Raw genomic sequence first — 24427 nt, 5'->3', positions numbered from 1 at the left:
AGCATGGATATTCTGCGCCGTAAAGTCGGACTGTGTAAGGTACCTTGGGTCCCGCGAAAGTCAGAACCACTTTAGATGACGTGCCAAGTCTGTGTAAACTTCATCCGTAGTCTGATCAATGTTGTTGTGAATGTCTTCTTCAGACAGTCTAGCTGGGACACCACTGATGACGCCTTTAACAGAGTCGTCGGGTGCCAGGCCGTAAAGTTGGACGGGGTACTGCTTGTTATGAAGTGTTACGTTTTGGACTTGACCCAGAGCTCGTGCGGCCTCGGAGGGTGGAGTACCGACAGTGGCCGTGTTTTGCGTTACATCAACTCTGAGCGCAGATTTGCTTGACGCCACGTGACCTTGATGGCGTTCAGTAGCGCCAGGGACAGCTCAGCGTAGTCAATTTTGCCTAGCGCCAGCCCGCCCTTGGGGCGCAATACTAGTTTGAAGTCGTCCTTCAGCAGGGGCTTAGGCCTGAGGAATGGTTTACTTGCGGGCGGCAAGGCTTGCTTCGCTTGTTGTGGAGTCGTGGTTGTGGCAGTGTTGGCCGCGGCAGCACTGCGCTGTCGGCGACGTTGGGCTCGCGAGACTACCTCAACAAAGTCTTGATGGTGATCTTGATTTACGGCACTGTGATCTTCTGTGATAATCGAGTCCATTTCGGTGTCTGCTGAGGGGTTGGATAATGGCTGCTGGTCTTGATTCGTACGAAGCAATAAACTCGGTCGCCATGCCGTCGCGTTCCTCACTCACCGCCGCACGAAGGTCCCAGCGTTTCGTGCGGTCTAATGAGGTGTGCAAAGTGCTGCAGAGAAGTGTGCGTTCAGTTCAAAGAGCAAGGTAAGGTCACACCAAGGTAGCACGCGAGCTACCTTGCAGTAAGGAGATATCAAGGGAGCGTTTTGTAAGGCCTCGTCAGTAGGGAACGTTCCAAAATTGAACTAAGTCCTTCTTACGAGTTCTAAGGCGACCTTACTAAGGGAAGGAAGGTTTTAAAATTTGGGCCTAAGAGTTGTAGGTTGAAAATAGCGGTGTACGTTCCCACTGCTACAACATGTTGCTTCACAGAGAGGCAGTAGTTCTAATCGATGATGTCCGGTTTCATGAGACTGTTGTACATGGTTGATATGGCTATTAGGGTAAAGCTATCAATGGCTATGTTTCCAAGGATGTCTCATGTGCCGATGTTGCACATGTCACGGGTTCGTGAGTACGGCTGCGTATGATGACACATTTTCTTTCTGGGCTGCTTGCTGGTATTTTCGTATTGCTTGCTTATATATTAGTTGTCGTGCTCGTTCACTAGTATTTCGCTTCCCAGCTACTCCCCGCCTCAACAGATGTCTTAGCTAGTGTGCCCATGTACGCGCCAATATAACAGCGAACCAAATTGTGGAACATAGTGTGTACGTATCTGCAAGGGGTCAACAAAATTTGTGTTCGCATAACCTCGACGCCCTTTTCTTGTAGCCAATCCTTTATCATGGTGTTCCACCGCTTGTCGTTTCGTCCTATAACTTGGCCAGCGTAAGTCCTTTTTTTTCTTATTTCGAGTTTGCTTCGAGATTCTGAAGGATTGTTTTTCTCTTCTAAGCGTTGCCCCTATGATACTTCGTTTCATGTACCTTTGAGCCGTCCCAAGTTTTCTTTACAATTGCGTAGTAAAGCAGCAACTTTCCGTGCCATGCACGAGATCCTTAAATCCAGTTTTACTGGTTTTTATGATGTTCTTAAGGATACAGGTCGCTTACTTTTCTTCATTTAGAACTCCTGCTCAGTATATCTTAAGGCGTGCTTGTAGTGCCCCGTATTTCGTTTTCACGGCTGTGATCATCACTGATTGGATAACGTTCTAGTTATTGATACAGGTCGCCTAATTGCTTTAGTTTGAAGGGATAGATGAGTGCACCTGAGGACGTACTTGCAATGCGTCACATTTCTTTTTCGTGGCTACTATCAGCAAGTGACTGTGATCTGCACTGGTTGAATTATATTTGTTTCAGTATACAGGTCGCTAACGTTCTTTATTTGGGCGTGCCTGGTTAGTGTACTATGACAACTGCTTATAATGCGCTGTACTTGTTTTCCGTGGCTGTGATCAACACGAACAACCTCTCCAATGTACGCATATTCTTCTGGTTTTTCTAGCGAGTTGTTATCTCTCCCGAAGCATTTACTTTGAGCATGTTGATTTTTAATTATAATAATTTCCAAATGTCCATCTTTAGCCGCAAGCCAAGGCTTTCTCATTGCAGTTTTCAGTTATTAGGAAGGCTAAGTGAGCAAGACGATGTCAGCGGCAAATTTCAGGGGATCCACGTCTTCTCCGTTTAGCCCTAAAAGTGTCTTTTCCCGTATATCTTCCAGAATACCACTTTCAGACTTCTGACAGTTTTGACGAGATGGTATTTACTGTATTACTCTCCCTGTGACCAGAAGCTTTTATTTTATTTTGGGCTATCCTGCTTGTACTTTTCCTCCATGTATCGTGTAGGCCTTATCTATTCTATCTTCCTTGTACCTCCAGCACTATGGAGTGTCTACTGATTTAAATACGTTTTTGTTGTCTGTAAAATCTACGCAATGGGATTTATATATTCCGAGGAGTTGTCTTTGCCCGAACAAAGATATAACAGGACCCACTGTTTGGTAGCGTTTTTTAAACGCAGCATTATCCCTCGGTAGCTTCAAATCTACACTTCCACTTATGTATCTAGCTATTGACCTTGTACTTAGTTTGTATGTAGCAGACAGTAGACTGCTGGGTCTACAATTTTGAATATCTTTGGCGTCTCGCTTCTGTCGAGTCACAGCTATGTTTGCGTGTTCTCAGGCTATGACCACCTTTGAAGTTCTAGGACCACTGAAAATAATTTAACATGTTGTTCCAGAGCAACATCTGCTCCATTTGTTTGATAATCAACGGTTATGCATCCGTCAACTGCAGCTTTTACTCTTTTTACAATTTAAGTGCCTTTAATACTTCCGGTGTACTTATTGGTGGGGCGTCACAACCTTAGCTTGTATACTGAGTGTTCCGCCGTGACCTAATTTAGCTAGCTTACGGCCGAGTATATAATTGTTGCTATAGTTGCATTGCCTCATGCAAGCTGCGCCTAATGCTACATTGTTCTGAGTCAGGATATTTTATTTGCGCCGACAGTTAGTTTTCTTTTTCAGATCTTTTGAGATTCCACACTGTTCAGAATTTCTTTAATCATTGCCTTGTCTGCACAAATGTGATTATCTAACTCCCTGTTTATTAATTTTATTAACTTCCCCAATTATATTTGCTTTCATAAATTAAACAATTCTGTGTTCGTAAGTTTTTCCCAAATATTTTCTGTCTGTTTCCTACTGGCTAAAAAATTTTCATTTGTAAATTCTGCTTCCGCAGCTACTGATGACTGTAATTACTTTCCTCACGTTCTCCTGTAGCACATCTAAATTTTCAAGGTTGCGTCGGGTCAAAGGCCAACTTTGTTCCGACTTTATTTTAAACTCCCGCGTCGTGGTCCTCAATCCTGGTTAGGTTTGCCACTTTTGCCCAGTTTCATTTTTTCCCGCCTAAAATCTTACTTAATCTGCATATTACCAGCCTAAGAACGCTACTCCGAATCGTGCTTATTACCTCTACGTCTTGCACAATAGGAACAATCACAAGAATATAGCTCATATAGTGTTTTGTTTTACAGTTGGAGCTTTTTTGGTTCACTTGCTAATCTTTCTGTTGCGGAATAAAGTGGTAATGAACGTCATCTGGTTTCGATTCCAACCACTTTATGTCCTCGGGTATTGCGACTACGTTATCATAAGCTTCCCCTTGAGCTTTGTCCTAGTTGGTTCTCATCTGGATATGCGCATTGCTTTAATGACACCATTAGGATAGTATACTGCGCCGTTTCCATTCTCGTGACTCATAGTTTGAGCTTGTACAGAAATTTCGCAAAAGAGACCAGTGACATCCGCTCATGCATCATGCATAAATGTCAGAGGCTACAAATGCCCGAAGCTGTTCCCGAGCTGCTCTGTGGGTACTATGGCAATCAATACATCACCATCATCAAATATTGCCACCAGAATGGAATAAAACACCAATGAACACAAATAATTAGGTGTTAGTACCTTCGTTGAAATTGATTTGACAAACAGCTGTGCTTCTCATCTGCTTTAGTACAGTAGAATAGCTCATACGTTCATTATATGTAAATCATTTCACTCAACCAATGTCGCACGATGTGCTTATGGTTCGCAATATTGTGAGCTTGGATACGTTTAGATTACATCACTGATTTTGTTTGCCGCTCAGTTCCAGATATGCCATAGTGCATTTTTGTATGATTTGCATTATTTTGTCCATTTGGCACACTATGGGGTCTTCACTCTCTTTTTGTTCGCATTATCCCCTCCGTTTGTTCCCCTTCCTTAAAGTTTTTGTTCTTTCAGTGGCGCTTTCCTGTTTAAATATACCGCATTCTTGGAATAATTTCAACAAATTTAGCTTTTGCTCTCCTTTAAGCAACCGTAGTCTTACTTTATTATAAATTACACGAACTGACCGGAAAGTAACTAAGTTACAATTTACCAGAAAATCAATGAAGTAACGCTGGTTGGTAAAATTAATATCATGACCGACGTACACTTAACTGCAACATATTGGGCGGCTTGCTCAGAAATACTCTATGATTTTTAATGTTAGCCACTTACCTAGTCACGTGTATCGAGTCACATGTGACATTTTTCCTATATTATAAAACAAGCTATCAATCCCAGCAACCTTATTACCGCGCCTGCGCGCTTTTGTGGTGTATCATAAAGGGTTGACAGCGTATAAACACGACGACACAAGGAAGAGAAGACAGGACAAGCGCTGTCCTGTCTTGTCAGCGCTTGTCCTGTCTTCTATTCCTTGTGTCGTCGTGGTTATGCGCTGTCAAACCTTTATGATGCTACACCAACTAGCCCACCAAGCCATCCTCGTGAACTACATTTTTGGTGTAGTTTCTTATGTTTCTGAAAAAAATATGTTCAACTTACGGATTCACTCAATAGGTACGATTCAATCGCTAGGCTGGTACTACGGTACCTGCGGCTGACTGTGTTCATCCAGCCTTTAAACAAAAGCCGCATTGATGTAAAGCCACACCCGAATATAATTTCTCTCATCACTGGAACTGATGATCCAGCCGGAAATTCTTAATTTAGTGTCGCAGCTTACCTTGCAATCGAATTTTGAAGCGCCAGTCGCGTCTTGGTAAAGCGCGGAACGGAAGTACATGGCAACAAAACGTAACTAATTCAGCTCCCAATCTGAATTTTCACAGCATTAATAAGCGCCAATGTTTCTTGGCAAAGTCCTAGTCTCTTTATAATTGATACGAAACATTTTATAGCACATTCTTCTGCCCGTAAGACAATGTACTGCCCGCATTTCCCAGCGATAACGTGGTAGTGTATGGTGAAGTGAAGCCTTTGTAGCTCTCCTCACACTACTTTCCGACCAGTGACAGCTGTTATGCAGACATACCTGCGAACGAGTCACCTCGGCGAACTCACCAAATTCCGGTAGACGGGAGAGAGGGCCCCCAGTCCCAGCTGAAGGAACACTGCATCTTGCGGATGAGGCTGACGTGACACTGGCCGTGCTGTTCATATGGAGGACACAGCGGGTGCACTGGGTACGACGTCCGCATTCGCTCATCGTGCTTCCGCTTGGCGTACATTACTGGGGACTCACAGCTCACCTCGATGTAATTCGTCCCTGTCTGAACGCAATAAAGCAACACAGCGTAAGCTGCACCTGCGATGCATCTGAAGAGGCTTGACAAAACAAGGCAGCGTCACGAATGCGTGAACAGTGGCACATTTAAAATCTCAAGAACGAAATGTTTTCTTTCTTTAAGAGAACCCAGCGTAATGCCTTTGAGACCTAGGGTGCAAAATCCCACGAAAATACCAGATTAAAAAAAACTTCATGTCCTTAATAGGTTGAAGAGAACGTTGCTACAACCCCTTTATTGAAAGTCCCTTTCTGGCCTATGATTGGGGTACAACATTTTGGCAACCAACAACGCCGCCATGATCAGAACACACAGAAAAATCAATGGAGTAACGTAGAAGTGAATAACAACAAAAGAATTTTAAACGCACGCTCTTGTTAAAGACGCGTGTATAGGATTAAAAACAAAAATCATGTATTTTAGCTAGCGCATAATACGAACATTTGGTGAAATTTTTGAATAGTGGCTCACCAAATAAATGGGAACAGAGTGGTGTCAAAGTATTAACAAAAACTGGAGTCCCAGGCGAACGATGTATTTACGGACAGATTTGTTGGTCACCTTGAGCACTAGAGTTTGTTGTTGGGTGCAACCGCACCGATGCATCACCTGTGCTATGAAATACGTTGTATAGGGGAGCTCCTCGTGAAATTTAACCTCCCGGGGATTATTATGCGGCGCCAGAATTTCAACGAAAGGCCGTTCTCGCTTTTAGTTTCCATTTGACAAGCAGCCACTACCGTCAAGCCGCGTTTACATGAATGCGACAAGTGGCGCATCGCATCGCATCAATTTTCTAGCGCATCGCATCCATGTAAACGGGGCTAATGCGCTAAGGAAGCGCGTCGCATTAATGCGCCAGACAGGGGTGGATTGAGACGCGTAAGTCGACTTTCGAACTGCATGTAAACGCGAGCGCATCGCATTAGGAATTATGTCGACAAGAAAAGTAAGCCCTGCAAACGCAGCTTTGCATTTAAAAACGCCTAAATCGAGTGTAAGACGCCAGAAAATGCGAGTCGTGAAAAAAGAACAAGAACCCGCCGTGCCGGAAGCTTTGGAAGCGCCAGAAACGCTACTTTACCTTCGATGTGCGACACCGTATGGCGCCACCATCGCCCCAGGGGTAATGCGGTATATGTAAACGCTAGCGCATCGCATTACTCGTGATGCGCTAGGAAATGTGACGCGCTGCTATCGCATTCTGTCGCATTCATGTAAACGCGGCTAGGCTCTAACCCTCGTAGTGGGGCTCAGCAGCACAAAGCCTTAGCTGGGGAACTGGACAGGTGGGTGAGCAATATTCAACTTTTTCAGTTATGACGCAAGTGCATTATTCTGGTTTGGAGTTGGATTGTAACACCATTGCGTTATATAAAAGTACATGAGAGAGCAGTTTGGTCGGAATACTACACGCGCGGCTTCCACAAAACGAAATTTTTGGTGGCATCATGAGTGAAACGAAAGGGGTTGTGAGTTAATACCTGTGGTCACAGTACGTTTTCAAAACACCTGCCCAGCTAGACACCATGTCTGACGCAATCATTTGGCCTTCATTATTTATTTAACCGCCCGCCTCATACATATTTGACTGCTGGCTGTTTAATTGTTTAAAACTCCTATCTGTTTTACGAGTGATATTTATTTTGGGGCCTTTTCTATAACGAATTCATAAGGAACCGTATATGCGTTCTGTTTTATTTTCTGTATAATTTGGGGCACTTGCTTTTAGTGTTTCTTGTCCGAATCCCTTCTCAAACGTTATTGGTACGGATACGTACTGCGTGTTTGCGTTTCTGCATCCGGATTAGCCGCACGTACGGACCCAGACGGCGTCGCCCAAAACATTCAATCAGTACTTGTGTGCAGTGGTTTATTAACCTAAAAATAAAAATAACTGCCGAATTGTTCTTTCATGTGCTGTTCGTATTTCAAAGACAGCCAAACTCGGTTTTGCCAATGCAAATGCCCTTTGTCGGGAGCGAAAGCAAAGCCTGGATAGCAGGATAAAGCCATGACGTATAGGAAGATAGCGTCTGGTCACTGTACTACCAGGACATGGCATCCGTGTGAGCCCGACGTCGTGAATGGTGCTGTTACGGGACCTCTTACGCTGTAAGGGTTTAATTTAGATGATATATAGAGTAGTTGGGAAGAGCGGCTCTATAGTTAGGCCGTGGTAGCCTGGCATATTAATTAGCAACTCCCAGAACACTCAGCGTCAGCCTGTGTTCTAGAGCGCCACTTTGCTGCACGAAATGTCCCTCAACTAGTTAGGATGAAGTATTTTGGGTACTGGGTTGAAGAAGCAAGGTGCTTGTGCTAGTAGCAAGGCAGATTTCGCACTTGTAAGACCTCCAGATGATTGTGTAAAAATATTCTTCGCACTGCTTGTTGACTAGAGAACATAAAACAGTGTCGGTTATGCGGAAAGTAATGAAGGCTTGCACGCGACGCAGCACAGGATTCACCAAACGCTGTGCCTCTTCCTGATACTTCGCGCAGTGTATGAAATACCTGGTCCGTGGTGTGGATTAGTCGAATTATGAGAGTCTGTTTACGATTGTTTTTTTTGAGAATATCGCACACGTCATTTGGATTTGAAGTGAGGGAGAATGGGACTATTGAGAAGTGTATCACGGTGGGAGGAGCGGGGGGAGGGGGCGGGAACCACATGTGTCGACCTGAGTGAAGCGTGAAGAGTTCTGGCTTGAACGAGGTGCATGAGACGCTGCATATTTTGGCGCTCGCGTCGGCCGCATCGGCACCTTTTAAAGAGGACCGTATCTATTGAGCGAATCAAACCCAAATCTGTTTGTCTATCTGTATGTCTGTTTGTCCCTGTCCTGATTCAGCCAACCGGGCAAAGTATAAAAAAAAGATGTGAAATCAGTTTACATCGGCAATACTTCACACCCTAAATTCTGGGAGCAATCATCGTACTGCTCAACATTCTGCAGCAAAAGGATAAATCAGGCGTGTTTCAAGAAAACTTGAGCACAAAGTGGTGTTTGGTGTGGTCTTCTGAAAAAATAAATACATGGCTGTTCGATTTTTGTGAAAACAAGTAAAACTACGCGTTCCCAACATTGTTTTGTGAAACACATACAAAAATCACTTACGCCCTATCCTAGCCCTCGTGGCGGCGTTCCAAGAAGCCCAAGAGTAACAAAATGCCCAAAAAAGATGGCGCGTGAACCGCGGGTTGAGGGAATCTTGTAGCGTAAGCTACACTGGCTGAGGTTGAGCAGATTGACGTAGACCTTGAAGAGCCGTGCTGCGCAAGCGCGAGGAGACTTGAATATGAAATTGGATTGGATTGGGTGGATTAAATAAAATTGGATGTGAAATCCGATTTCATTGGAGTATGGGTGTGTAGAGAATTGGGTCTTCATATTCACTTCTCCGGTCTGCACATGCCAGAGGAGGGACGTAATCGCCACAGCAGCCGCACTGGCGCCGGCGCGTGCCCAGCTGTGCGCCTCCGTTGCGCAGTAGCCAAGTCTGACGCTGCGCCGGAGCCGCTTGACAGCCGTTTCGCGTGGCTCCTGGATACCCATGCTGCGGATGCGCGAGTAGCAGTGACGGGACTGGACTAGAAAGATTGGATTGCTGAACCTTAGCTCACGCTACGTATATCCTAGCATAGCCGAGCTACGCCAGTGCTAATATTCATTTTGTTTAAGCTAACCCCCGCTGTATTGTGGTAGGAGTGAGACAGGATGGGAAGAGCGTGAGAGATGGCCCAGAAGAGAGGTGTTATGTGGCAGGGGCGGCAGAGGGGTATAGTCTTTTTGACGATATTTTCCGCGAGGTTGAGTGGATACGCAGAAACTTTTTCAAAGGCATCTTGCATCATTCCCGAAGAGGGGTGCACAACGAGACTGACAACGTCAGTACAGTCTATGGTTCATTATTGGAAGAGCTGCAAGTCGTTGTGTTCATGGAACTGGCGCGATGTTCAACAAAATTTGCGAGAGAACTGATATTGCAGAGCGCGTCTGCTTGCCAGGTCGACCGGTCCTGAATTTGGCTTGCCGTCATGGAGCACCGCCTGTTTGTTAGCGAGGAAGTCTCGCGAGTGAGCTTGTATGTGTCCTCGGAAAGGTCCCTCTCGCCGGTGGGAGAAAATACCAAGCAAAGCCAGCTGTAAAATGTCCTCTTGAAGCGCTATGCCAACCCCAGCGTCGTATTGCGAAACTCTTCAAGACTTGTTCGTCTCCCAAACATGTACCGGCTGCTAAGAAGGGTCTGAAGCCGAAGCTAGACGCATTAAGGTACCAATCGCCTAGATGGCAGTGTAGTCGAGCAAAGGAGTGTTTACAATGATGTGTGAGAAATAGTCAATAGGTGAAGCTTTGTTCAATACGTAATGAGTTGAACACCAGAAAACTTCCATTGTTCATAGAGCTTGCCGACTCACCCCTATCGTTGGCTGCGCGTCATAAGAGACATGAGTGTGTTGTCATAGAGATCAGCAATCAGCCTGTTGTTCAGTACAGGGCGGGGTGTTTTAACAGCAGAGCTGTTTAGGCCGACACAAAGCCTTCCGGCGTAGACGGAAAACCTAGAGCGAAACTGCGCACCGCGAAACTGCGGAACTGCGTGGCCACCGACCTGAGTCCCCGGCGCGAGGAGCCGGGCGCGACATTCGCGCAGTGGGTTTAGAAAAAAAAACTGAATACCGAGCGCACGTGAGGGTGTGCCTCACGGCGACGACCCGGCGTCGTCCAGGCTTGCGCATGAACGTACGCCACCTAAGGAGTTCCCGGCTTCGTCGTTGTCGTCGTCGTCGTCATCGTGTAGCAACCAGAGTGCCACGGGTGCGCCGCGACGAACCTGTGAAGCCATTCCATCACAACCACAGGTGGAGTCGGCCATCGCAGTAGCTGACGAAGTAGTGGAGATCTGCTGAGGCGAGGACGTGCTACAAGAGGATTTGCGTTACGCGGATGTGCCGTCCGAAGACGTCGACGAAAGGGATGACAACGATTGCTACTGAACAAAACACTATACATACCTAATGTTCGTTAGAGTGCCGTTCAAAATGCGTTTGCACTGCTGTGGCCTGAGTACTCCCTCTCTCCTAGAATCCGCTGGAAGTGTGGGGAGAAGCTAGGTTGACCCCAAGCTTTCATGTTTTTCCCGTTTGCACCACTAGTGCAAGCTCCGCCAATATTTTTTTAGTATACGAGCCAGAACTGCTCGTCCATAGGAGAACAAGATGTCTTCACACATAGGATTTGGCACTACATCATAGTCTATTGAAGCTGTCGCTGACCATAAGAAAAAAATTTTGGCCCGAAATGTGCCAAAAGTGTGTCGTTTGAGCGCTGGTGTATAAACAGTAAGTATTGGTTCGAATACGTTGGCTTAGAAGTGGAGTAGTTGAGGACCTCACAAAAAAATATTACCAGTGGCTTTGTTCGGCTGTACCAGGATATACGTAGCGTGAGCTAAGGTTCACCTGGTTATTGTTAGTTTTCGTGGTTGTCTAGGATTAGCTTGATTATGGCTTCAATGCCACACTCACGGTATACGCATTATGTGACACATGTATATTTATCAAGCGGCTCCGGCGAAGCGTCACAATCGCCCCAGAGCTACGTTGGTTCCACAGGCGTACGCCGGTGTTGCTACAGCGCAGGAGACATCTCTACCATACCCGACCACCCCTCGCATGATTATAAAGCGGAACGGGCCACCATGTGCGGAACGCAGGTCGGCGAAGACGCTGGGCGCGTGGGGTGTGTGAGAGACGTCGGGCAGCGAGCAACTTTCTGTGTGCCGTGTGACGTCACTGCGCCTCGCGCGTGCGTAGTACGGCTTTCCTGGAGCCACGCGAAACTGCCCAACCTCGGCCAGTGTAGCTCAACATACAAAACTGCGGTTCATTATTCTGTCATAGGAATCGGTAAAACACGGAAATGAAAGGTGCAGCGAAAGCTGCAACGAAAGGATCGTGATTTGCGGGACGGCTTTAACGGATTTAATGAGTAACAGAGCAGCAAAGTCCTATTCGGTCCTCCAGAAGTAGATCTTACCTTGAGCACATTTTTGACGTCAGCGGTGTAGCGAACAAACATGTTGCTCGCATTGAACAGCAGCGCCTGGTTCAGTCTCACGCTGCACACTGTGTCGATGCCGTGAGCCACCAGGGTAACACGACGCTCATTGAGAAGAGAGTTCGCCACTGCGTGCGTGATAAATAAAAGAAAAGCGACAGATTGTTCCTGTCGATTTCGAAAGCTCATAAAAGAACATCACAAACTCAACTAAGTGTGGTGATACGTGCTCTGCTTACAATAAGCAATCGCTTGTCATACGTACGATTGCACCTTTTACCTCTACCCCTTACGGTGAGAGGAGAGCATGGCCTCTCTTCAGTTCGGTTGCTCGACAATTCGACAAAACTACAGAATTTGTTAGTCAAGAGTGGGTTACGACTATTATGGAAACGACGAAGCGTTGCAAGTACGTTCGGAGCGATGATTTGAGAAGGTAGTTAGTGCGCCTCACTGTTTTGCTACACAAGTAAGCTGAGCATTTAGCGACGATCCGACGCAGCCTCAGAAAAAATCACTTGCGCCTACCAAGAAAATTCGGCGGACATCTCTCAGTTTGTTTCGAAGCAATAGATGAGTAAGCAACAAGAAATCTATGCGGCTCCCTAAAGCATACCGAAGAGTGGACTAACGCGGAAGTGCGAACAATACTCAGAAGATATCATCGAGCTGGATAGAAGGCACCATTTTACAGTCGGAAAAGGAGGAGGAGCGGTGATGTAAGCGAATACCGCGCCTGCGCCGTCGGGGATGACGGGGAGATCTTATGCGCTGCTCGGTGTGTTTGCGCCTGTGTATGTGCATTGCCCTCCAGGAACAGCAAAGCTGCGAAAGGAGAGGCGGCACTGCGCCTATGTGGGGAAATACCCATGGGTATCGACAGAAAAGAGTTGGAAAAAGAAAATACCACCAGCATTGCTTGAAGAAGAGCACCCGAAAGGTAACTTCCTGCACTTAATTCCACCAGACCTGTGATTCCACCTGTGATTTCTTAGCAACCCGCCGCCGGAATGCTAACTTGTGCAACAGGCGCACTTAAATGGCTTGTGGCGCAATACTAACAGTTGTTCAACAACAATATACAAGAAATACAGTTTGGGGAATGCTTCCAGCGGAGGCCTATTAACTTCCACATTACAGTGGAGGAGAGAAATGACAATCCACTTGCGAACCATAGTCTATGACACCAGTAGAGCACTTCGCTATTTTAATCTCTATGAAACTTGTGGTACTGTTTGACACGCCTCAAACCAATGAACGTAACTGATTTTCTAGGGAACAACACAAAAGAAACTTCTAAAAGTTGTATCACGGTATGCAGATATAGAAAGATGCACACGACGAAAATCCACAAAAATTTAAACAGCACTGCTATGATAGCCGAGCGGGAAATGTCACAAAAATCAATCAGATCTCTAAGTTATTGCAGGTATCTCAAACAACAACACGTAGGTCTTCCAAAATGCCTTCGCTTCCATAGTTTAGTTGTCTACCTTGCAGACATTTCCCGCAGCGACTCAAGCAAGGCGCGGAGGTGTGTTGAGGTACTCATTCATCTGCATGACCGCATAATAGATCCACGAAACAGTAAGTACGTACCATTAAAAGTTTTTGTGAAGGTCCAGTCTTCTCTCCCAACCCAATCATAATTGACATCATTGAAGCCGAAGTACGGCTCACCAATCACTCCTTGTTTCTGGAGGTCAGTATACACTCCTCCAGGAACAGTGGCAGGGATGTGTATGGCTGCAAATATCCCCAACATTTTACGTGAGCTGTTTTTTTTCATGGGTCTAAGTAATGTACGTGCTTTGAGCAGGTGCATTACAAACAATGGCAAATGCCTCCGCAGAACCTGTCGTTTGGCTCAGTCGCCGCTGCCTGGCTTCTCTATGACAAAAAAACTTATAGCCGACATAATGTAAGTACTTTTTCATAGTGTACACAATACTAAACGCGTGGGCAATGGAATATACGAATGTTTTTGCTACCGCAAATGAAGGTACAGCCTGCTTATGTGCCCAGGAACAAAGCTGTAGTAAAATACCGGTTATTTGCCACAATAATTATTCCTATTGATATACGATAAAGTAAAAATCAATACCATGGGTTTCAATTATGTTATTGCTGCGCGAAGGGCGACAGGGTACATGCGCAAACAGCAGGGAATGCTCCACAGGAGCACACGTGTTGGAAACGTGGCGGAGCATGGAGCTGCTGGGTACCAGTCTCTTAGCTAAAGTTATCCTCAGGCACACCATAGAAAACTAAAATCACGTCACATCTCACAGCGACACATCGTCCGTTGGTAAAGAATTTTGTTTTCCTGATCGTGGGAGAGGGGCTGCTGGCTGTCGGCGTGAGACCCTTTAGGTTATAACACGCACCGGCGCGCGCACCAATTCTTCCGCCTTCCTTTTCACCCAAAGCCAGAAACTGGTTCTCAGTCGGTTGCTACAGTGGCAAGGCAAACTGTCATAAGAGGCAATTTAAAACAACTATGATTACGCGCACATCAAACACTCCTGTGTTGTAGTGGATACAGCCACACTAGTGTGCAACTACTGACCGCGTCTTCTCATTATTATCATCATGCTTTTCACATCGTGCGCCTGTTGGTGTCTCTTTCCGGCACTAACAACCTTGGCTTGTCGCCCTTCTTAAGCTTATATCTTGGGTGAACGCTGCGTAGCCGTCATGATGAGCGGTACGGCTTGTGAAGCAACGTGCAACGCACTGGGCGGGGCATTCGGTCTCGCGTCAGGCCTGAATACATCCGCCTTCGCGTTGTTCATGCTCTCATCGCTTGGTGCACTGCATTACGATCGCACGTATACGTGCACGCTGCACAACGCCGCCACTGTTGTACACTCGTCCACCGTCTTAGCCTTACACACTTATCGTCTGCTCCTGCTTTCGTGTAAAGAAAGTTAGTTCGAACAGCACCATTTCTATGAAGCTTCAAGGGGCCCTTAGATCCTCCACATTCGTTTGTAGAGTTTGTCATCAGAATGCTCGAGATATTCCACGGGAAAATATAATCTTGCGTTCCATCTATGCCTGTGGACGACCGCGCGCCACGCAAAGAGAACATTTCGCGGAAGTGCAATTTCTACGCGCCTAATCAGTACTTTTATAACTACCATGCTCACATTACTTGGCCGGACCATAGTACATGCACGGCCGCTCGATGGAACCTTGTTTTCATCGAGCGGCCGTGGTACCTGTCTCCAATACACGATGCTGAGTTGAAGACCACAACCACTAGGTTCGGTTGCTTTCTCAGCCTTGGCGTCACTTCAGGATAAAATAATATTGCTCGCTTCGCATGCCTCGGACCCCTCCTTCTTTTTCTGTCAGCACACAAATGAACACCACTGCTATACTTTGGTTAAAACAGCTTCCATACACAATATGCGTCAATTGAATAGTGCGTTCACTTGTCTACTACTTTTTCAGTCGTCGGTCATTCTCAGTGCAAACCATGGGGTGCTTTGTCGGCCATTTAATCTCGCTCACGGAAATAACGGGTTAGCGATGAAGCCAGGCAGCTGAAAATTTGTCGATAATAAATTACGACATAAGTGAAAATTTTAAGTGCGCGCAATTGAGTAATTTAGAGAGAACAAAAAATGTTAAAACGTGGTCTTTATGGCAACATCTATACTTACATCCATTCACTCGTACAGGTATGCATGCAGTCAGGCATGCACGCACGCATGCATACCTACATGCACAAGAACCCCGACGATACGAATTTGTCGGGACCGTTATAAAGCATGCATAAGGCCGGCTTCGTAAAATCCTAACAACACACTTACGCCTATCACTATAGTTTCGGGCGGCGAATTTGCAAAAAACGTTCAATGTAAACTAGAAACATGCTTTGCATGGCTGGAAAACCCTATTACTAAAAAAATAAATGCGAAAAGAATAATTTAGTTGGGGTGCCACTCACGCTGTATAAAAAAAAAACATGTACCTTAGTCCGCTACCGCGATTTCAGCTACCGCTATTCTAATCATGGCACACGCGATCATGACAAACACATGTGAAACCCACGCCCGCCAGCGTAACTTCGTAGGCGCTTCACTGCTTCGGGGAAGAAATGAACACCTGCAGTACACTGCCCCTGCGACCGCTGAGCAATAAGAGGAGGCGCCAGCGAGGAGAGGTGGAATGGGATTGTGCAGAGGTACGGGCGGCTGCTGGAGGGGAGAGAAATGGAAGATGAGACAGGGAAGAATGCTACGCAGAAAAAACAAAAACAGATTGAGGGGACTCAAGATCCACGGAACAGGCCCGGGGAACTTTCATTTCGTCCGCCGGTCGGTCGCATGCTTCGCGTCGGCCGTCGGATTACGCGAGTTAGGCATGAAATCGCGTGGAATAACTAAATTTTCTAATGCATTTTCTGCACGGGAACTCCCCGGGACTCGACTTCTCCGTCGTAAAACCTGGGTTGTCGTAAAACTTGGTGACTTATAGCCGGTGTTCCACTAAATACGCATGCATACATACATGCATGCACAAGCACAACATGCGTACATGCATGCATACATGCATGCATGCATGCGTGCGTACGTACTTACGAACGTACGTACATACATAAATACATACATACATTATACATACATGCATACATACATACATACATACATACATACATACATACATACATACATACATACATACATACATACATACATACATACATACATACATACATACATACATACATACGCAAATACATACGAAGCCGGACGTTTCAAACAAGCGAGAATTAGGGAACAAAAGTAACGTGTGTACTCACTCTTGTTCGAATTAGTAAGCCTCCATGATCCGTCTAGAGAAATTTCGACCGATGCATTGGCGTAGCAGAAAAACCAGCATACCAAGAGTCCTACGGGAAATCCATTTCTCACAGCCTTCGTCTCACGGAAGAAGGAAGCTCTTGGACGGCAAATACAACAGTGGCACGACGCAGGAGGCACGTCGGAGGAGAGATGCCTGCCCGAAAAAAGAGTGTCGTCATCCTTCGTTAGCTTCTCCGCATCCACAACCTGAACCTAGCGCTGATAGCCAGCTGTATGGAGGCGCTTTCACATAAGCAGAGGCGTATCCAGGGGAGTGTTTTAGTGTCAGTACACCCACCAAAATTTTCAGAGCGGTGCATTCCCCGTGTGTCTCGTCCTCATGTCGGCTTTTTCTTCCACGGTGTTCACACTTCCCATCGGTGTATTAAAATGTAAAAAGGGAAATAAGAATATTGAATAAGAAACTGAAAATCAGATGATGTTTGCTCGCAGGCTCTCGTTCTTTCAGGGTTTTCTTTGCAGGTGGCGTATAACACCCCCCGACCCACATTCCTCGCTACGCTACTGCACATCACTAATCGTGTCGCTCACCCCAAAACAGACATGTTCTAATCTTTTAAATGAACATCACTTTCCTCCCACGTTGTTGTTTATCGTTTGTGGCCAGAAATTTACAAAATGTATTTCATATAAACCTTTCCCGCGTATTTGTTTGGTTTGCTGCAAGCGGCGCGGTAAGGCCTCGAATTTCTGCCTACCCCGAAGAGACATGCCCCTCCACCTTCCTACCTCTCATACGTTTCCCGCTGCTTTCCACGGCTGACCACTTTCTTTCCATGGCTGAACGCCTTTCCACGGCTGACTGCCACCTTCCCACCTCCTGTTTTTTCTTCCCCCCTTCCTTCATGCAATGCTCTTTAATGTCTGCATTCCATTCGCCTCCACTTCAATTTTCTTCTTCGCATAGCTATGCTCTTCTTGGTCCTGTTTTCGCCTTGCTCCTTATACACTGTTACTTTTCGATATTCCCGACATCCTCTGTCCCTGCTACTTGCCTCCTTCCCAAATTTCTCATTACTTCTATTACCCTCGACGCTGTTATTCTCGACACTCCCTCCCAATCTTTCTCCGCGTCGCCTCACAATCTTTCATTTCCACGAACCCCACTATCTATTATCCTTCCTTGCATGCGTCCCCTGGTGTGGGACTGTGAAGGACTGAAGGACGCACGTGACAAACATCGCCCGTCATCCGTGTCTACATACGAGGACTGGATCCGGGCAACACGTGACCTCAAGAGAATTCTACTTTCACTGTGGACATTTGCGTGTGAAGCCTCCATGCATAGTGCGACGAACGTAACCCCTTTCCCTTTTCCTCCTCCCACCGCAACAGGCCTAGTGCCGTCCTATTCATAATAATTTTTACAACAACAACAATCCTCCCTTGCACATTCTCTTTCTCGTAATTTTAGTGCGTGAAGACCATGTGGAGAGCGTCACACACCCATTTCCAAATATCGCAATGCACACGGTCGCTGTGCTGGAGTAATATGGATGGCGTTCATTATTTTGGAGATTTTAAAATGGCACTCGTAGCTTAGAGTGGCATGCCTAGCGCAACGACTCCTTATTTAATTACCCCATTTTAGGGTGTGCTTTAGAGAATATGCTGACTTGAAATTGTTACTGGAGGCAGTGACGCCCGCACAGATTTTTTCTTGCAGTTTGACAGAGTTTTGGGCAAAACAAAACGCAACCTACATGACTGTCCGCCGCCTCTCTACGGCAGCAGCACAGCTCAGCTATTCATACGATGAGTAGGCGAACGCGTACAATTGCTCGTACCTTTATAAACGAAGAAATAGAATAACCGAGGCTCCAAGGCTGAATGTAGAAGCTGTAAGCGATGGAATTAAATTCAAGTTAGATAAAAAATCTGCTTTAGCGCCTTTTTTCTAGGTTGCCTGCTTGCTAAAACGTACTCTCCCGCCCTAAAGGTGCTCGAACGCAGACGCGGCGAAAAGCAACAATAATAAAATACCATAACCAGGCCTTCGCAGACAATATACGCATGAAACTGACCATATTCGTAAGAAAACAAGCTTTGCAACAAAAAAACACAAAAAAGCGAAAAACATCACCCCTTTGGTATGGCAGCTCCGAATTGGACCACTAAACATGTTTTTTTTCTGAGTGTTATCACGGCGATGGATCTTGATGGGTCTGCCTCAGCAGCATCTGCGGAACGCGCTCTCGTGGCACCTAAATCCACAACACACCCACACGAACGCAAGTGATACGCCGTAAAAACTATGCGCCAGGCATATAACCCTGCTGTCACAATGACACTGTCTCAACACAAGATGACAATTATGAGATGCCTGCCATGGTTTAGAGATCCCCTTCACTTGGAGTAACATCTAAGGCTCTCGCATTCTTATACGTAAGTAGGATTAGGTGTCTCCGTCAATTTATTTATAGGGTTGGGAAATGGCCCTTCCTTTCGCGTTATAAAAATGTCTGCCGATAACTCAATCAGGGCGGTTACGGTTCAGTCCATTGGATTTTACTTACACAGGTAACGGCGAGCACGCGGTCTTGCCCACAGATAAAATCAAAGCCTCCTCATTAATCGAAATTTGGTTAGAACCCGAAACTTTCTCCCATGCAACCTAGAGTCAAACTCAAAGACCACAATCCAGATGGCTTCGACCGTATAGGAATGGTGCAATCGGATACACGTCGGCTTCATAACCAGATTGAACCACTTTCGATTCTGACCATGGCATGTATTTTTCTTCAGGCGTTTGATGTGTATTCGCCCATCGTCACCCTCGTTTTGTGAAGTCTGTTGTGTAAATTCAGGATACCTGCACTCTATTTCGGTGACGGGACGCCGCCATCAATGAGGGATTAAAAATATCACTTCCAATGCGCCCTGAATCATCGGGGTGTGCAAACCTTCGTTGCTCTACGGGCGGAAAATTTCAGCGTAAAGCGTCTTGAGGCTGCGCCGCAACAGAACCATGGCTCATAAGTCTGCATCCACAGAGAATATTGAAAGTCCAACCGCGGTTGTAGCGCAAGCTTTAAAGAGTTTCCTTTTTTCCCTCTCAGCCTGCCGGCGCGTGGGGCATTTTTCACACTATAAGCCTCAACCTACGCGATCACCGCGCCGCCTGACGCCGCTTCTCAGCGGCACGTACGGGATGAGCGCTGCGTGGATGATAGGGGCTCATGGAGTGTTTTGCTTCCCTTTCGTTTCTTTTTGCCATTCCGTGCCATCGACAACTTGAGGTCTTTAAGCAAATAATACGTTTAGGGCACTTCAAAAAACAGCTGCGTCGTTGTAGCGTGCCCGAAGGTGAACAAGAGCTATTTGGGGACGCGCCTCTGCGCGCTTTTAGGCCGCTTTTACGGGCATCGGCGAAGGCACCAGCATATCCCCACTGTAACCTCCGAATATGTCAGGCACAAGTGATTTGTGTTGTCGGCTTATTTAGACGTGATACTAAAGCAGTGAGCGGTTGTTTTCGTTGTGCAGTGCGGACAGCAAATGCGGCTTTATTTCCAATATATACGTCGTAGAAAAAGATGTTTCGGGGATGTGATTACCCAATACGTGATGATAACTTGTGCCTACCTTTAATGGGAATATAGGCCACGCGAAAATGTTCAGTTTATTTCAAGGCTGTGGTTCATTGCATCTCTGCCCACTCACGCCTTATATCAAGGACTAAGGAAAGTGAATAAAACCATGGAGAAATAAATAGTATGCGAGGCTGGACGAAACAGAAAAGCTCGCACGGGAATGAAAAAAATTACGCCCACCTCCCCTCGCGGGAACCCTGGTGTGATGCGACGCTGAGGGGGGTTCAAGCGCAAGCGGAGAGCAACCGTCGACCGAAAGGCCGCCGGAGAGTGGCACACCGGTTGTATGCGCAGCGCGCCCGAAGGAGAGGAGACCGCGGAGAGAGAGAGAGAGAGTACTGCACATGCGCAGCACCGCGTGCAGCGCCGCCCACCGGCGGAGTGAGAGCGCGCTGCGCCGCACACCCGCAGATGTTGAGAGAGAGTGTTCGCTCTCACCTGGGCACGCGCCAGCGCCAGTGCGTCTGCCGCGGCTATGACGCAGCACAATCCAACACAATCCACTTTATTCCAATCCAATCCAAATCCAATCCAAGAAAAGCCAATCTAATCGAATCCAATCTAACCTCTTCATCCCGAGAATGCGTAAATACAAAAACATTTTGTAACACACTTTTATTCGCTTCATTATCCATAGAAATAAACGCAAAAAAATTACAATAGCAAGAAAGCAAACGAAAGTACTACAATTTGATGGTACCCATTTGGGTACTCTGCGTTTCAGTGCGTGTGGAATGCAAGGACCAATATTTTCAAAATTCTACAATGCTTCAAAAATACTACAAAAATACTACAACACACTTTTATTTGATTCATTATCCATAGAAATAAGTGCAAAAAAAATAGAATAGCGAAAAAGCAAACGAAAGTTATGAAATTTGATGGTACCCATTTGGGTACTCTGGGTCTTTTTACCCTGTGGACGCATTCGAGCGCTCGCGCCGGTGAATGCCATTTTTGCCGCCTTGCTCTTCAGAGATGCCTGGACACATCGCGCCACCTAGAGGGGCTTAGTGAAAGCAAGGCCTGCTGTTCGCGGGGAGATAACTTTTGACGCGCTAATTTCGAATTCGGGAAAGCTATTGCTTTTCTGGTTGTGGTATCCATTTGGGTACTCCGGGACTGAGGAGACTATTGCCCCTCGCGAGAGAGTGTTCGCTATCGGAGAGGAGAGGGGGTGAGCGGAGGAGAGTGCGGAGGCCGACGACGACGGACGCACGCAGGAAGGACAGGGCCACCGACAAGAGATGCTCTCTGCGTCGCATCTAAAACTCAATGCGCGCGCTTCGGAAATGCTAAATATGTTTGTAGAAACTTAAGAAAAATAGTACTCAACCGACCAACCATATGCGAAATGCACTGATATTTCGCAAAACATCGGGGAGGGGTGCGGGGGGGGGGGGCAGGAGACGCTTAACTATCGCTGTGTACAAATGCCGAGTGAAATCAACTTTTGAGTAGTCATATGCACACTCGTCACGTTCCCTTTCCTTTTGTTTTTAACACGAAAGTGTTTAATGCCAGGGTCGGCTTCGATGCCAGCGTCCACAACTGACGTCATATCCATCACGGAAATGACATCGCCAGAAAAACTTGGATTGACGCGGCGGCGTCGGGATATGATCCATGAACTCATCCGTCGCGACGGGAGGTACGAAATGCGCTCCCGACTACGCTATGAGCAGACGCGCAAATAGGCCGACAAACGCGCCTTATCTAGGAGAGGCGCGACAGTTAGCACCTCGATGCCAGCGTCTACGTGTACTGGCGACGCGCAGCATAAGGTGCCGAGAAGCCAACTTGCTGATGTCGCGCTCGTGTCCTGATATGACACGGTCTGCTGCAGCCTGTGTTCGCCAAACGATTCGCTTATAACTCGTTTGGTTTCGTTCACATGGACGGTTTGTGAGCGCCTGTGGTTTCAGTCGGAGTTACAAAATGCTCCGACGCGTGCAATCCCGTGTAAGACGTTGATGCGTCTAACGGTGCCACACCGACGAAATATAAATAGCGACGTGCAAGTTCATACCGATGCACAATAAACATTCAACTGTTCCTGTGAAGAGACATTTCACTTTCGTGTTTTACCGGTTCCCATGGAAGAGGAAACGATACTTTTTTTACTTGAACGAACATCTGATCACTTGGCGGACGCCTTTTTTGGAAGTGTACCATAAGTAATAATACATTAGGCAAGTTTACAAGCGATGAACGGTGTCGTTGGAAGATTGTGGTATCTGTTAAGGCTCTCTGATATGAGTTTGGGTGACATTCAGCAGGCATGTGTCATATGACAATGTGCATAAGAAGTGGATTGATTGGTTGATTGATTGTATGGTTTAGCACACCGACGCAACCCAGGCATGATGCGCGCCGTGGTGGAGGGCTCCGGATTAAGTTTCACCACCTGGTGATTTCTAACGTGTGCCGAAATCTCGTACACACGGGCGTTTTTGCTTCTTGCCTCCACCAGAAAAGCGGCTGCCGCGCCGGGGAATTATACCCGCGGCCTCGTGCTCAGCAGCGCAATGCCTTAGCGACTGAGCCACAGCGGCGGGTCGTTTCGAAGAAGTGTTTAGCCGCTGACGCGAATTACTCTATAAGCCAGTTTCCACGCTTACCTCGCGACAAGACGACCCGGCAGTATTTTTTTGTCGTGTGCTGATTCCCGCACAGAATTTTGCATGAACCATCCTACTTTCGAAGAATGTTAGTGAAATTTACGCGATATTGCGATGTCCATGATAGTGATTTATATCTGAGGTATGAAGCGCAACTGGAGTGGTCGGGTATGAGTTCTCCGCTAGATTATGTAAGCTCACGAAACCGATTTACATCGTGCTGTATAGCCATAGAATAATCATCTGAAGAGACACGGCTCACGGAGATACTGATAGTAAATTTAACGGCAGTGGAATTAAATCAGCTCCGCGCATATGACAGTTCCGCGACGCCGGCCAGTGAAACACGCCTGCCGCTCATACAAACCGAATGTAGCGCCGACGCCACCTGTTTAATCCTTGCCTAACGCGTGAGCGAAAAATCGCCAAACAGCCACTCTCCTGTTGCCCTCTCTTACCCTTTCCCGCTCCAAAGCCTTCCGACGTGGTTTCATGTCCGCTAGCCAGCGCCGCTTCGCGGAAACTATGCAAAATAGTTTAGAGTTTTTCTAGTTTTCCCCAGGCGGCGCTCCCACGCCTTCGAGGCAAGCTGACAGACAGACAGACACACGCTGTAGAAGTGGGTGCAATGTTCGCGAGTCGCGAGCAGTGACTTAAGTGTTAAGCGGGACGTCCGCTGGCGCGCGCCACATACCGGATGAGTGCCTGAACTAAGCGTCCCTACCGCTCCCATTGGAAAGCGCGCGACGAGTTAAGCAATGTTTATACAGGCGGCGTTGGTACAGCACTAAGATCGCGTCTGAAATAGCTATACTCTCGTAAATACACCACACTTGCGAACACGAACACAGACACTGTTCGCATAAATATGTGTTTCCGACGTATAGAAACGGCAAATATCAGTCATAAACGGGTCTCAAAAGCAGCGGCGACAGTGGTGAGCTACTTTCAAAATTGCCGCTATGGGTATTTCAGTGACGCCCCTACAGGCACTGCTCCAGGCGTATTGGCGGTGAGCGCGAACACGGGCGGCGCTGCGTGCGAAGCGCGCCTCCGCGACGCCGGCTTAGAGATTCTCGCATTTGTCGTCTGCTTCACTCAGGCTCGCTCTCCCTGCTGTTTCTTAGCGCTCGGTCGACGTCTGATGCTTGCGTGCGGGAGAATTTGAGTGTGCGTAACTTTTTGTCATAATAATAGACTTAAAATCGCATACATTAGCTCAAGGTATGAGTTAAAGTATAGTTTTGGATACTGCTACGGAAGAAACATTGCCGGCGTCGACCCATTCTTTGCGAAGCCGGTCCTTTGCGGAGCGCGAAGATTCGGAGCTAGGCCTCAGCATCTGTATCAATCTTTCGAACAAACGGAATAGCCGGCTGCTAGCAAGCGACAATAACGTAAATACAAGACCAAAACAAATTGTGAGCCTTCAGGGCTGTCGGCTTTGACAGAAGGCATTACGATTCCCGGTAATCATATGCAAGGTAAAACAGTTATGGC

The 24427-nt window shown here is 46.8% G+C and overlaps 1 protein-coding gene across 1 annotated transcript in view; it reads right to left on the bottom strand.

Annotated features, from left to right (window-relative positions):
* The window catches only part of LOC144140009 (beta-mannosidase-like), a 159945-nt gene that overhangs the window by 123425 nt on the left and 12093 nt on the right, over positions 1-24427 (bottom strand). Inside the window, exons 4-6 of the mRNA XM_077672223.1 lie at positions 13436-13582; positions 11816-11964; positions 5548-5756 (exon numbers count right to left, since the gene is read on the bottom strand). Coding sequence (XP_077528349.1) covers positions 5548-5756; positions 11816-11964; positions 13436-13582 — 505 coding nt within the window. The remainder of the gene's footprint in view (positions 1-5547; positions 5757-11815; positions 11965-13435; positions 13583-24427) is intronic.

This window comes from Haemaphysalis longicornis, unplaced genomic scaffold (genome assembly GCF_048455015.1).
Source record: "Haemaphysalis longicornis isolate Haplotype H1 unplaced genomic scaffold, Haemaphysalis longicornis Haplotype H1 scaffold_5, whole genome shotgun sequence".
Taxonomy (NCBI): Eukaryota; Metazoa; Arthropoda; class Arachnida; order Ixodida; family Ixodidae; genus Haemaphysalis; species Haemaphysalis longicornis.
The sequence above is the reverse complement of the archived record's forward strand: the minus strand, read 5'-3'. Positions and strand labels throughout refer to the sequence as shown.